Source organism: Diplotaxodon limnothrissa, linkage group LG19, assembly GCF_057381915.1.
Source record: "Diplotaxodon limnothrissa isolate DT_005_m linkage group LG19, D_limnothrissa_male_GT1.1, whole genome shotgun sequence".
Taxonomy (NCBI): Eukaryota; Metazoa; Chordata; class Actinopteri; order Cichliformes; family Cichlidae; genus Diplotaxodon; species Diplotaxodon limnothrissa.
Genome location: NC_140614.1, coordinates 4,604,630 through 4,619,078, shown reverse-complemented (window position 1 = coordinate 4,619,078; position 14,449 = coordinate 4,604,630). Strand labels below are relative to the sequence as shown.

General features: G+C 38.8%; 1 protein-coding gene across 1 annotated transcript in view; it reads right to left on the bottom strand.

Moving 5' to 3' along the window:
• ehd4 (EH-domain containing 4) overlaps window positions 1-13,502 on the bottom strand; it is a 37,556-nt gene extending 24,054 nt beyond the window's left edge. Inside the window, exons 1-3 of the mRNA XM_085342416.1 lie at window positions 13,090-13,502; window positions 6,994-7,170; window positions 2,516-2,613 (exon numbers count right to left, since the gene is read on the bottom strand). Coding sequence (XP_085198542.1) covers window positions 2,516-2,613; window positions 6,994-7,170; window positions 13,090-13,319 — 505 coding nt within the window. The 5' untranslated portion in view covers window positions 13,320-13,502. The remainder of the gene's footprint in view (window positions 1-2,515; window positions 2,614-6,993; window positions 7,171-13,089) is intronic.
• Window positions 13,503-14,449: the final 947 nt, after the last annotated feature.

Genomic DNA, 14,449 nt, shown 5'->3' with positions numbered 1-14,449 from the left:
ACTTTTTACCAATGACAGACTAATTTTAAAGTTTTTCATTATTACAAATCATTGCATGTTGTCATTATTTTGCTCACAGAAATTTAGATGATTGTTATAGATATTAGTACTCAGTTCAGATATTTTCTCAATATAATGAAATATTCTATTCTATTCAATTCAGTTTTATTTATATAGCGCCATATCACAACAACAGTTGACTCAAAGCGCTTTATATTGTAAGGTAGACCCTACAATAAAACTCCCTTTTATCAGGAAGAAACCGGCGGCAGAACCAGACTCAGGGAGGGGCGGAGCCATCTGCTGCAACAGGTTGAGGAGAGAGAAGGAAGACGGGATCAAGGACATGCATAATGAAATATTATATTCATTATTTATATTAAAGAACCTCCATGTATTCTGTGGAAGGCTGCATCTTTAGTTCTTCGTTTGGACAAATTTCTAGCAAACTTTATACATATCTATACAATAACACCCTCCTGTTTTTGTTATATCATTGTTCCCATAGACTGTACATGTTAGCCATTATTTGGCAGTGTACCAGTGACCAGTGTTGGGTTTGGGTACTTATTTCTTTTTCCCTGTAGTGAATAATGCAGCACATTTGATTTGCTTTTTATTTTTTAAATGAATGAATACATTATCATATATCGAGCTCCCCAGTGAACATGTTTAGATCAGCTGGTGGAATGTCTTCACATCACGGGGTGTTTGATATTACAAGCCGTTGTATGCCACACTGAATCTTTTTAATCTGTTCATTGAGGGTTGATTTGGTAATGATTCCAGCAAGGAGTGTCATTTTTGATGCCAACTTCACCAACATTTATCTAAAGGCTGGCTGTCAAAGGAGATTTTGTTAGATGTTGTTGGCAAGTGTAGATAGCATCCCTTTAATCCACAGAGCATGAGAAAAGAGATGAAAACAGGTGAAGACAGGATTAGGCATATGGTCTGTGAGAAGACTAAATAAAGCCAGAGTGTTGAAGAACAAAGTATCAGATAGACGATAAGACATGGGGTTAACACAGTTTCTTACAGTTTAAAAAGATGAAGACCAATGTTGGTCCATTTTGAAATATGACTGCTTACGCTGCTGAAACTAAAAATAAGGAAGTTAAATGGAAATTCACATTGTTCCATTTTCTTTCATTTTGATTTTGTGTTGTGAAAGCCGACAGAATTAACCATAACAAAGTGTAATGGGTTAGTGAGGTATGCTGAGCACAAAACCAGAGTCTTCAGTTTCACAAAGGTGGCTCTTTTTATCTGGTTAGACCACTACAGTACCAACTTCAGATAATGTTATGTGCTGGTTTAAAAACAACTGTGGGAGCCACATTTTCCCACATTTTTGACCCAACAGCATGCACTAAAATCAATACAGATTGTTACCTTATGGAATACATTTTTATATTATACATGGTAAGCAGTACGTTAGTAATTCTGGCATATAAAGTCGCCCAGTTACACAAGTGCAAACCTTGCATTCAGTTTACTGTTACCGTCCATAAATACAGAATGTTGTTGTAATTTATCAAGCGTTTAATAAAGGGTGTGTAGTTACTCACAAAAGAATAAATAGCAAAAAAAGAAATGGGAGCCCCGGCTAAAACAACCAAAAGAGGAAGAAGACCATAACCAGCGGCAGGCCCCTGGATTCAGGTTTCTCCCCTAACCTAGTCCTGGGAAACTAAACTAGAAGTAACCAAAACAGAAAACAGTACTACCGGTAACTCCTACTCAGTCAGTACTTAATAAACAGAGCTTTAAGAGATATATAGAAAATGTATGAATATGCTTTATGCTTGGTCCTGCGAAGCACTTTTGACATGGTTATAAAACAAATTGAACTAATTATAACCATTACAACTAATACTAAATTCATTTCCTACGAATCAGTGTCTTTGGTTTCAGATCTGCATTTATAAACACACATCAGCAGCACTGATTCACTAGAGGAAACAGACTGTGAGACAAAAAAGGAAGTGAGACAGAAAAGAGAGATACAGTATTTCACAAGAACCTTTTAGGTTAAATGTTAGCGCAGTTACTCTGTCTAGAGGATTGATCAGCAGGTAAGATCCATAAGTTCTAAAGGAATTTTACTCTAAAACACTGGACCTCAACGTTTGATGGAGATTTAGACTTGTTTGTCTTGAGGTTGTGCAAAACTCTGGCCAGTATTTATCAAAATCTTTTTAAGAAAAACTGACTAATCGTTCAGTCTAGAAAAGAAAAGAAAATTCATGTTGCATGAAGCTAATACATTTTTACTCGACTTAGTCAAAACAAAGAAAAAAAATGGGGAAAAAAGACTTTTCCTTTAACAGAAGACTAATTGACAAACTGCCTTAAGATTAAACTGTGGAGGTCAGCTGCTCACTGACTTAATACAATATGAGGAAGTGAAGGAATGTCAAGGGCTATTATGCAACAACACAACAAACTGAGAGTAGGGTGCCTCCTTTAGGCAGCCAACACACACACACAGACACACACACAGATATCCTACCCCTGCTGATTCGTTGTTTCTCTCCAGACAGGATACCAGGAGTATCAATGATGCTGATGCTCTGAAGAACCTGATTGGGCATCTGGGAGCAGATAAACCTGAACAGTGAGAATTGAGTGAGAATTCATGTTTTCAAGGCAGCAACACTTTTATCTCAGGCTAACGAACTGTCAGCTGGTCAGATAGTTCAAGAAAGTAACATTTCCACAGCCCCATCCACCCAACCACGTACTTTACCCTTGAGGTTATCGTACTACAGCAAATCTCTAAGAAGAACTCTAGTAAGATGAACTTTACAAAAAGTAGTTTAAGCTAGTGTGTAAAAACAGTCACATTGTCAGTGTACAAGAAATATTTCCTCAGGGTGAAAATTCAGGGGGGGTGTGGGTTATCTGTGACATGCAGCAGGATGCAAAGGTTACGGTGTTGCTGCTGTCACCGTGATTGGGGTTAAAACAAAAGGTGGGGTCAAAGGTCAAAGAATGTTCAAAAAGAGTCAAAAATGATAAAGAAAAAAAACTTCTTCTGTGGATAATGTGGCATATCGGTTTGCTCTTTGATGCAGCTGCATATATTTAAGTCAATAATCTGGACCTCGTCTATAGTTGTGACATTTGGATACACCCACTTTCTAACTACGATTGTTTGCATTAGCTGATAATTTTGGACTGCACACTATCGTGCAAATACAGTTTCTTGGCTCCAAAAGAACCATTACGTTCGCAACTACAACATAATGCTGAGCCTGCAAAATACAGAAACCAGTGGGGGATGCTACGTTGGTTGCATCCGTCTTTTATAGGCTATACATTACCATGTAGATTTGCTTGACTTGCTAGACTTGCTTTACTAGTTTATTATTACACCTTGGTTGTTATCATTGTTCTCTCTTATGTTCCAGGTTCTGGTCACTGTACTTCTAATCTCCCTGTCACCTAAATTTAGTCGAGAGGCTACAGGAGCTATAAATTGCCTTGACTTGTCAGGGATGCAGCAGGCTGGCAGCGGGAAAAAACAAAGCCACCATATTGACACATGGTGACGCACACACACACTTCCCCTTGGAAACAATAACTTATTTTGGAGGGTCTCAACGGGACAAGACGGGATTTCAAGCTTAAGGAATGTTTCAGGTGTATATTTACAAACAGACATTCGGAGGGTGGACTGTGTCCACTTCCTCTCTCCTGCTCTTAGACATATTTCTGGACAGAGGAAATACTTTTGAACAGGAGTGGCTTTAGCTAAATTTAAATGCCTGATACAAACTCTGGAATCTGACAGCTAATAGTGTTTATATGTCAGTGTGGGGGGACAGAGGTCACTTCCCACGTTGTAAATGTTTTGAGGAAAGCAGTGACAGAAGTGGGAGGAAGTGCCAGCATTTCTTTGTGTTCATGGAGTGGTGTTTGCCAAAGTGGGAGCAAGGTCATAAGAGCGTCAAAAAAAAGAAAAGAAAGAAAAAAAAAAAGCCCATATTCAAAATGTGTATTACACGTGAATGAGAGCTATCTGCTGTAAACATATGTACAGACTTACACATTGACGTCATTGGAATAGTATATGTAAAGTAATCCCATGAGTATGATAAATAGCCTATTCAAAAGTTTCTTCTGGATTTAGCTACTTTGGTTCTTGGGTGTGTCTGTCTGTGTGAAAAGTAGTGAAACAAAGTGACAACAATCTACAAAGGCAGAAAATAAGACCAAACCCTCAATTACAGTGGGGCAAAAAAGTATTTAGTCAGCCACCGATTGTGCAAGTTCCCCCACCTAAAATGATGACAGAGGTCAGTAATTTGCACCAGAGGTACACTTCAACTGTGAGAGACAGAATGTGAAAAAAAATCCATGAATCCACATGGTAGGATTTGTAAAGAATTTATTCGTAAATCAGGGTGGAAAATAAGTATTTGGTCAATAACAAAAATACAACTCAATACTTTGTAACATAACCTTTGTTGGCAATAACAGAGGTCAAACGTTTACTATAGGTCTTTACCAGGTTTGCACACACAGTAGCTGATATTTTGGCCCATTCCTCCATGCAGATCTTCTCGAGAGCAGTGATGTTTTGGGGCTGTCGCCGAGCAACACGGACTTTCAACTCCCGCCACAGATTTTCTATGGGGTTGAGGTCTGGAGACTGGCTAGGCCACTCCAGGACTTTCAAATGCTTCTTACGGAGCCACTCCTTTGTTGCCCGGGCGGTGTGTTTTGGATCATTGTCATGTTGGAAGACCCAGCCTCGTTTCATCTTCAAAGTTCTCACTGATGGAAGGAGGTTTTGGCTCAAAATCTCACGATACATGGCCCCATTCATTCTGTCCTTAACACGGATCAGTCGTCCTGTCCCCTTGGCAGAAAAACAGCCCCATAGCATGATGTTTCCACCCCCATGCTTCACAGTAGGTATGGTGTTCTTGGGATGCAACTCAGTATTCTTCTTCCTCCAAACACGACGAGTTGAGTTTATACCAAAAAGTTCTACTTTGGTTTCATCTGACCACATGACATTCTCCCAATCCTCTGCTGTATCATCCATGTGCTCTCTGGCAAACTTCAGACGGGCCTGGACATGCACTGGCTTCAGCAGCGGAACACGTCTGGCACTGCGGGATTTGATTCCCTGCTGTTGTAGTGTGTTACTGATGGTGACCTTTGTTACTTTGGTCCCAGCTCTCTGCAGGTCATTCACCAGGTCCCCCCGTGTGGTTCTGGGATCTTTGCTCACCGTTTTTCACACCAAGCTGCTTGCCTATTGTAGATTCACTCTTCCCAGTCTGGTGCAGGTCTACAATACTTTTCCTGGTGTCCTTCGAAAGCTCTTTGGTCTTGGCCATGGCGGAGTTTGGAGTCTGACTGTTTGAGGCTGTGGACAGCTGTCTTTTATACAGATGATGAGTTCAAACAGGTGCCATTCATACAGGTAACGAGTGGGGGACAGAAAAGCTTCTTACAGAAGACGTTACAGGTCTGTGAGAGCCAGAGATTTTCCTTGTTTGAGGTGACCAAATACTTATTTTCCACCCTGATTTACGAATAAATTCTTTACAAATCCTACCATGTGAATTCATGGATTTTTTTTTCACATTCTGTCTCTCACAGTTGAAGTGTACCTCTGGTGCAAATTACTGACCTCTGTCATCATTTTAAGTGGGGGAACTTGCACAATCGGTGGCTGACTAAATACTTTTTTGCCCCACTGTACATGGAATTATTCTCTAAGATCTTGTTGATCTCTTTGAGGACCGGGTCTCTAATGTCACATCAGTCTGCACCCATCTTATTTATCCAACCTCTCTGCATTCTGTCTGCATGAATATAATCTATACAGAAAAAGCAACAAATAAATCACAGCACATCTAAGAAGTCTATAGATCTGTTGTTCCATACTCCTCAGTCTCTCTCCATCAGGAGAAATCACCAGTTTTCTCAGTTGTACTGTATTTCATCGATGACCTCAGCTGCATGATGAAAAAAGGAATTAAGTCTAATGACCAGCAATTAAAATGATTAATGGTTCTGGAGATCAGCAGGCAAACATCCTGAGAGCTCTTCAGTATATGGACTGATCCACTGGTCGATTTGTGTGTTGCTATTATAGATCAGTCAGTCTGAGTTACATCTTATTTGATTGGCTTTGCTTGATTCTTTGTTTTGGTCTCCATCAGACCAAGAAGAGGAGTGGTCCAAAATCCCTCCTGAAATATGAACAAACCTGGTGACCAACTAAACTAAAGGGCTTACCGCACCGCTCGCCAACAAGGGTTTCTCCATCATATTCTCTTTAATAAATAAATCATAATTTTCTCATGATTAAATTTTGCTTTTAATTATTGTAACAAATTTCACTCAAACAGAGAACCAAAACAGAATTTCAAAATTGAAAAGAAACAAAAAAATGGCCTTGGCTAACGATCCAACTAGCTAGTCTTTACCAGCAAGGGTGCATCGACGTTTTATTTTGTTTTCTTAAAAACTTACATTTTTATCATTTTATAGTAAGGTAGGATGTCGAAAGTCTGTTTTTTGTACACTGTGTTTTGGTTTTATGGGGTAATATTGCGCAGTCTGTGGTCTGACACCAAAAATGGAGATTTTTAATCCTCTGAGGTCTACTCTATCATGACCCCAAACCTAAATCTAACCCTAGGCAATCAGAATATATAGTTGGTGTTTTGCTTAAACAGTTTGAAAACAACAAAACACACATAAAAAACTATTCACATCTTGACATAATAGTTCTGTTCTGGCCTAGTCTTAGGGTAGGGTTAAGGTTTGGGTTGCCGCCCTTAATGACTTGGATCTCTGAGGGGTAAATAAAAATTATATCTGAGGGAACCCGATTTTCTCATAAAATACTGTACATCAAATATTAAAACCCTCTTTGAATTCCAGGTTTATAAACATATCTAGATGGACACTGAGGGTTGTTTAAGCTGTGTTTTTCCTTCTTTAATGTGCGCATGCCTTTACCTGTTGAGGAAGGAGTTTCCAAACGCGTTGAGTTTCCTGAAGGGTTTCTTGGGGTCGACGACTAGAGCATTGCCTGGGACAACCCCCTCATTTTCACCATGCATCACTGCTATAAAGCCATCAGTGGTTGGCTCAGGACCGATCCGCATCCCAGGGAAATCTTGTTCCAGTAGATACCTGAGCCAAAGACAGAATATATGTAGTTCAACTTTAACGACTTTCAGGATCTTACTATACTTACAACAATAAGAGTGTTCGAAAAAAACTTTGTTTTAGTGTAGTCCAGAAATTTGCAATCAAGTTCTACATCTGTTAGAATGTCTCGGTCAAATCATTGTTGAAAATCCAGGTCCAAAAACAGGTCCAATAAGATGGAAAAATAAATGAAATACACAAGTCACACAAATGGTTTACTTTTCTTGGACGTGCTCTGTTTGACACCTTCATTCAGTAGAGTCTGGGTACCCCCACCGTTTTAGGCTTCATAAAAAAGGGTGAATAGAAAGCAGTGTTACAATAAGAATATTCTACTAGGGTCAGCAGTGCCTTGCCAAAACCATGCCTAATGTCCAAACTGAAATACTTTCTGAAGTTTTATTGAGTACACTGAGGTGTTTCTGTTAAGTTTTCAAACATTAAAATAAAGGTATTTATCTATAAACATCAAGGCTCTAAAAGTTTTTGGAGGCTTAAAAAACAAGGAAGAATTAAAAAGTTGAAAACTTCGACCCAGAAAAAAGGTTGTTCCATCGTTAATTAACAATTGGATAGTACATTAGGATACAAGGGACCTGGACTTTTATGGATGTTATGTCACAACAGTTACATTAACACAGCACATTATCCTGCTCTTAATGAGTAATAATGTAAAAAGTGCTTAATTTGCTTTTAAATACAACAGGTAACTATACTGAAAATAAAAAACAGGATTGAGCAAGATTAGGGTGGTGCAGGCCGAAACTAAAGCATGGGCAAGAGAATGGAATGCACATGTTAGATCCTGCATATGTTGGCTAACATAAACTTTATGTGGTTGAACACACAACTCATGTGGTTCACACAATAATATCACCTTCCAAAAGATTGCATAACACAAGACTTTTTTAAATAAAACAAAGGTTAAAAATGAGTCTACAATTAGCTCAGACAGCTGACAGCTCAAATAAGGGTGTTTTAAGTAATGGTTTATTACCACAACCTTAAATAAAAACATTAATAATTAATGAGACTTCTTTTAGCAGTCTTGTAGGAATGGAGACCCCATTCCTACAAGACTTTAGACCAAAAGACACAATGATGTTTTAGAGAAAGACTTTTTTGCCATGAACTCAATGATTGCTAGAAAGAAGAGTCTAAGTAAATATCAGCAGCTACTGACGTCGCTGTATATAATGATACATCTGTGTTTACCCTATGACAAAAAATTGTTTTAATGGTTAACATTTTATTTGTGAAAGTTAAAGTTAAAGTACGGTTGGCCCAACAGAGCTCTGACTGTGTGTCAGTCGGGCTACAGTCCTGAGAAGAAAGCTGGATTGTTACTGTTTTCCTTGAACGATGACAAATATATTGTTAATCTATTTTTTCAAAAACTGTAAAGCTTGGAAATCTTACTATTTTTTCAGGCCTAACAAAGATCTTCTTAATGAGTGCAAAGCCATTTCCTCTCCAGCTTATGGATTATCTGCTTTAAGCTGCACATTTGTGAGTTATAGCAGGGAGTCAAGCATGTCTTACTTGTTGCCTTCCTTTTTAAGAAACCACAGAATCCAGGGTCATATATAGTGATGACGTAACACAATAATCAAATAATTTACCTCTGTGGGAGTAAAGTTTAGGTAGCTGCTCTGCATTGCGTTTGCACATGGTAGAAAATAATAGTGATACTTCTAAACCTCATCAGCCACTTGAATCTAATGAGACTGTCATTTTCAACATCTGCATGTTAAAATCACCTACAATAATTACTTTGTAAGCACAAAATCATATGAAAAGTCTATGAAATCAGATAGAAACTAAGTGCTAAAACAAACAACGTAACAACTAAAACTGTTTTTTGACTTTTCCAAGGCTAATAGTCAGGCTTTCAAACTGTTAGGTCTTGGGTTAATTAATAAGCCAGAGTTTACTGGCTAACAGGGAGAAACCCAATGTTTGATACATTTAATTATGAACTATTGAAAATCAGCTTCACATCGGTCAGACATCAATACCACTATGTAAATTTGTCCCAAAACTGTTCACCCATTATCACTGACTGGGTGTTTAAGAAGAAAAATATTCAGTTTATGATCAGGTTTGTTACAGACAAGAAATAGATAATCACACATTTATGATTCTGAAACAGCACATTTTAACCTTTTTAGTCTTTAAAAAAAAGAGACTAAAAGGGCTAAGTTGATCGTTAAAGCTATTCTTAATTACTTAAACAGCAGTTTGACTTTTAATTTGATGCCAAGGGAAATCCCAGATCTATTGTCACAAAAGCAGGCCATTGGCCAGTTTCTGAGGTTCAGTCACACAGGGCTCTGATCTCTGTAATGGAACAGCTGTGTTTGCACAGACTTTGAAAATAAATCTTTTTCCTTTCCTTTCATCTCAACACTGACCTTGTCTACTTTTCCACTTGCTTTTCCTTATAAAAGAAAAGTGAGAAAGGAAGGAAGAGAGGGAAGATGGCTCTTTCTCGTCATCTCCTGTCTTTGTGGACAGTGCACACTTCAAAGAGTGTGCAAGACCCAAGGATGGAAAACTACCGTGCATGCCCCTATACTGAAATGTCAGAAACGACAGCCCCTTTAATGTTACATGTCACGTGGCCTTACAGTTTAGTCATAATCTTCCCTCATGTTTTCATTCAGCTGCTGATCCACAAGAATTTCCACCTCTAGCTGCAGTTTGAAAAATTGTGGAAGATCCACTCTGATTGTAGTTGTTTATGTGCATTTTTATCTTTGTGCAACTTATGAAAAATGTGAGAAATATCTTTTCTTCTCCTTTCTTGACAACCGCTCATACAGTGTTCTTCAAACTTGGCAGGTAAAATGCCGAGGACCAACGTTAGCACACCGCTGACATATTTTGGCTAAAAGTAATTGTTGCCTGCTGCTTCACTAATTTGTAAGGACAGGTGGACAAATATATTACAGCAGTGGTTGAACATTCATGGATATTAATGCATTCCCAACTCTTCACACACCTGGAGATGTTTATAATCTTATTTTGTTAGGCTTTAGTTTCCTATGAAATAATTACTTCTGTCATTCATGCAGAGATTTTGGAGCTTCCACCCATAATCTTCCCATTTCTCCAAGCATTTCCTTATAGCTGTGTAACAGTTACACTGTTTGGTCATTTGTGTTCAGTTAGGAAATTGTGAGTTTTAGTGGGATTATACATTATAGAAAATATGCTAATAGTTATCATCAATTAACATAGATGCAGGTTTGGTCAGATTACTACTACTGTCCAAACAGAATGCACTAAGACCTGTTCGTGTCTATCGAGCCGCCCACTGGGCCACAGCTTACGCCAGGGTTTCAGTTCACCCTTGTGAGACAAGAAGAAGAAGAAAATATGTTGACTCGGCAATTTACTGGCAACATGTTCCCATGATTCAGAGCATTCCGGCGCAAGGTGGAGCTTCGGTTGTGCCCTCACCACCCCCTACCCCACAGACACACACACACACACATTACTAACTGCCAAAGTTTCTCTGCAGCTTGTGTAAGACTTGAAGGGATTGCAGGTCAAATCTGCTGGTCTGCCTTGTTGCCAAAGCAACTGTTTTCACTCATCATTCACTCCTTACTTATTCAGAGTTATGAATGTGCCTTATTTGTTTACATTACATCAATGACGTTCTGAAAAAGGCTCAGACACATTCACACATGAGACCTTCAGTGACAAAATCTGCAGGTGCATGTTGGACTTTCAATTCTTCTGCAGGAAGCCCGGCTGCAAATTCATGGAAACTAATCTAACAGCTTATCTGAGAGGTGGTTAGACTGTTACAACCTTAGTGATTAACTCATTAAGATTAAATATGTCAAAACCCTAAAGAGAAGAAGTAATGCAAAATTCCTTTGGAAAATTGGCCAATCTATTTGGTAATTGCAACATTCATTTCTATTATGGGAAAATGAGACTCTGCTACTTTTGGAAACTGTTTCTGATTCTCAGCAAAGCTTGGGTCATACAGAGAGAACAGGTTCCTGAGCTTTTTTAAGGAATATTGTCCCCACACAGCTCAATACTAAACTACTCTTATTAATGGCATGGTAAGATTAAAAGCAAGCTCACACATAAGGCCCTCTATGGCTAGTTTAAGCTAGTGCTATCAGGGGTGCAGCAGGTAAGACACACAGAAGGAAGTTTGGTTTAATTCCAAAAGCCATTAAAACTTTGTATGAAGTGAAAACTCCACTGATAATGTTGACCTGCATCTTTAACTGAAAATAAATATTAATTGCGCTCACTGTAGTCTTCTTTTAGTAAAGACATTTTTTAAATGTTTTTTAAACCTGTAACTATAGACCTGCTAGTTGGATTGGATTTTATGTGACCAGAATTTACTCTGAGACTGCATTCACTTGTTTGACATGTTACAATTTGCTATGATACATGTTCATGCCTTTTTCATGAACATGGAAGGGCTTTAAATTGACATAATTTCACATGAAGTCCTTCCAGTGTAATAAAAATCACTCCATCAGCACGTGGTCTCCAAGCTGCCTTTTTATTCACACCTAATCATCTGGAAGTTTAACCAGAAAACTGAAAATGTATTATTAAGGTTTATGCAACAGGACAATTCTACTGTCAGTTTGCCCATAAAGAAAAGAACTACAGACTTTTAATCTGGCCCTTACATATTATTTCTTTTGCAGCTAAATTATTTATTGAGCAATTGTCCAATATTGAAGGAGGAACCTAAACTGACAGGGATCCTGAACTGTTCCAGTTAACTTTTACCTTATTCCATGATTGCAGGTTATAGAATTCACACACAGTGTCAAAACATAAACATGATGGCAGTGTAATTACCTGTATTTACCTACTCAGCTGCATGAACCTTTAAATCAAATTTCAGATCGTTTCAGGGTTTAAAAAAAAAATCAAAATCTAATTTTGAAATTGAATTCTAAGGGTGACTTAGTTTCTCCCCTTCCCTAAAATCTTTTAGAGGCACACTTTTTTTTCTCTTGCTGTTTGTTTCATTTTACCAGTGAGAGGTAAGGGATAATCCAAAAATGCCATCATCTCCTAGCAGCAGTGCAGTGCAGTTCATGGCACCACTGACAGAAATATTGACTTTTCACTTTGAACACAGTGACATAGCACATGAAAAGGTGACTTGTCATGTTTCCTGCAGGTTTTGCCCATGACACATGCTTATATGTGGTTTTTGGTTTGTTTGGTGATTATTTTTGTACCCTGATGACCTTTAAAAGCAGACTGTATTTTTGGTTCTGTTCCTGATATGATGTCACCCCACTTACATAGCAATTATGTTTACTTTGGCCTATCGCACTTAACTGAGGTGGTCATGTCATTTTTTTTTCTCTGTTTCTGAAATAGTGGAACAGAATAATTTAAACTTCGATTCATTATCTAATAGATTCAAAGGGTTGGCTGTGTTTTCCTTGTGTGTTTGTCCACTCTGACTCTGATGAAGGCACGGTAGTGTTGAAATCTCACTCTGTTTGCATAAGTCACGGCTGTGAATTTAACTTGTGTGCTTCCTGTCATTCATAATGCCACAGCTCACTCCCAATGCCCATGAGCCTTAAGATGTGTTGTTTTCAATAGCATGCCACATATTTTTCACAGTATAGAAAGAAAGGATAGTAAAAGTCACTTCGGCACAAATTTGGGATCCCCACGGAGTTTCTTTCAATTATATTTCGAGTTGAGATGAAATCAAACGCGTCTTCAACTGTGATATTTTAACGAGATATGACACGAGGTCCCAACAAATAACATTCAAGTGATGCAACAAAAATAGAGGTGGGCTTTTCCCCCTACATCTAGTACAATTTCCGGCCCTTCCAGCCTCTTCACAGACAAGAACACTAGTCAGTTGTAGGTCAGTACCTGATGAAGGTGGTTTTCCCAGTGGAGTACTGGCCGACCAGCAGTACCATGGGTTTACTCTGGAAGTCAGCAGGCTCTAGGGCCGGGGAGTGGAAGTCATGGAAGAGATAGGTCTCTTCCAGCGGCAGCAGCTTCTTGGTGTAAAGAGTCTGCAGTCCCTCCGTAACGGTCTGGTACATCTCTCCTTCTTTGTTGCTGCCACCCTGCTCCTGTTTGACCCAGCTGAACATGCTTCCCGCTGTGTTCTGTATCCAACTTCCTTGTTTCGATGTTTCCAAATATTGCGGCTGTTTTTGCCTCCTTCTCTGTGAGCTCCGTCCTTAGCCTGAGCGGAGGGAAGTGTGTGTCTGGCTCCAGGGAGTCTCGGCTACTCTCAGTACTGTGCCTCCTCTGTGTGCTGCTCTGGGCGTGTGTTTGTGATGTGGAGGGTGCTGATGTGCTTACCTGGGGGCACCGCCCTTCGCCCCGTGACGACACAGACTCTCTCTCTCACACACACACACACACACACACACACACACACACACACACACACACACACACACACAACGCACATACGGGGACGTTTCAAGAATGTTCTGACAGGGTACCACGGGAGGCTCAGCAACAGCACGGGAGTGCTTTCGCCACATCTAGCGGCAAAACTGAATATTTGCTCACAAACAAATCCGGTGCAGACATTAAACACATGGATAGTTTTTTAGGCCCTCATACAGATGTATGACATGAAAGTAAGTAAAAACTAACTGTAGCCTAATTAAGCCACGGATGGAATAGTACGGAAGGTTTAACTTGAACTAAAAGTGCTCATTATGCAGACTTATATAAATGAGAGTAGCGATTAGATCATAATACTGATTCATTAATGTTTCTATTCCTTTAGTAAAGCAACAGGAGATGGTTCTAATGAATTTAAGCTTAATCTGTAATAATGCAGTAACATATATTAGTAGAAGTATAATGATAAGTAGCAAAAGCCAACATACGGTTACTTCAATCAAACTATTGTGAAGTAAAAAAACTCAAAGGACAGTAATCAAGTAAATATACTAAGTTACTTTCCACCACTAAACTGTCCTTTAGTGGTGGAAAGTAACTTAGGACAGCGAAGAAAGTGAGACAAGTGCAACAATATATGTTAAATAGTGCCATGAAAAAATATTTGCCTACTTCTTGATTTGTTAGTTTTTTAAAAATATTTGTCGCATTTAAATGTTTCAGATCATAAATTACTTCTACTATTACTACTATTAATAATAATGGTAATAAACAAAGATAAACTGTGTAAATACAGTTTTTGAATGATAATGTGAAAATAGAGCTGTTGTTATAGGGAGATGTTGTCCTGTAGCACCCACTA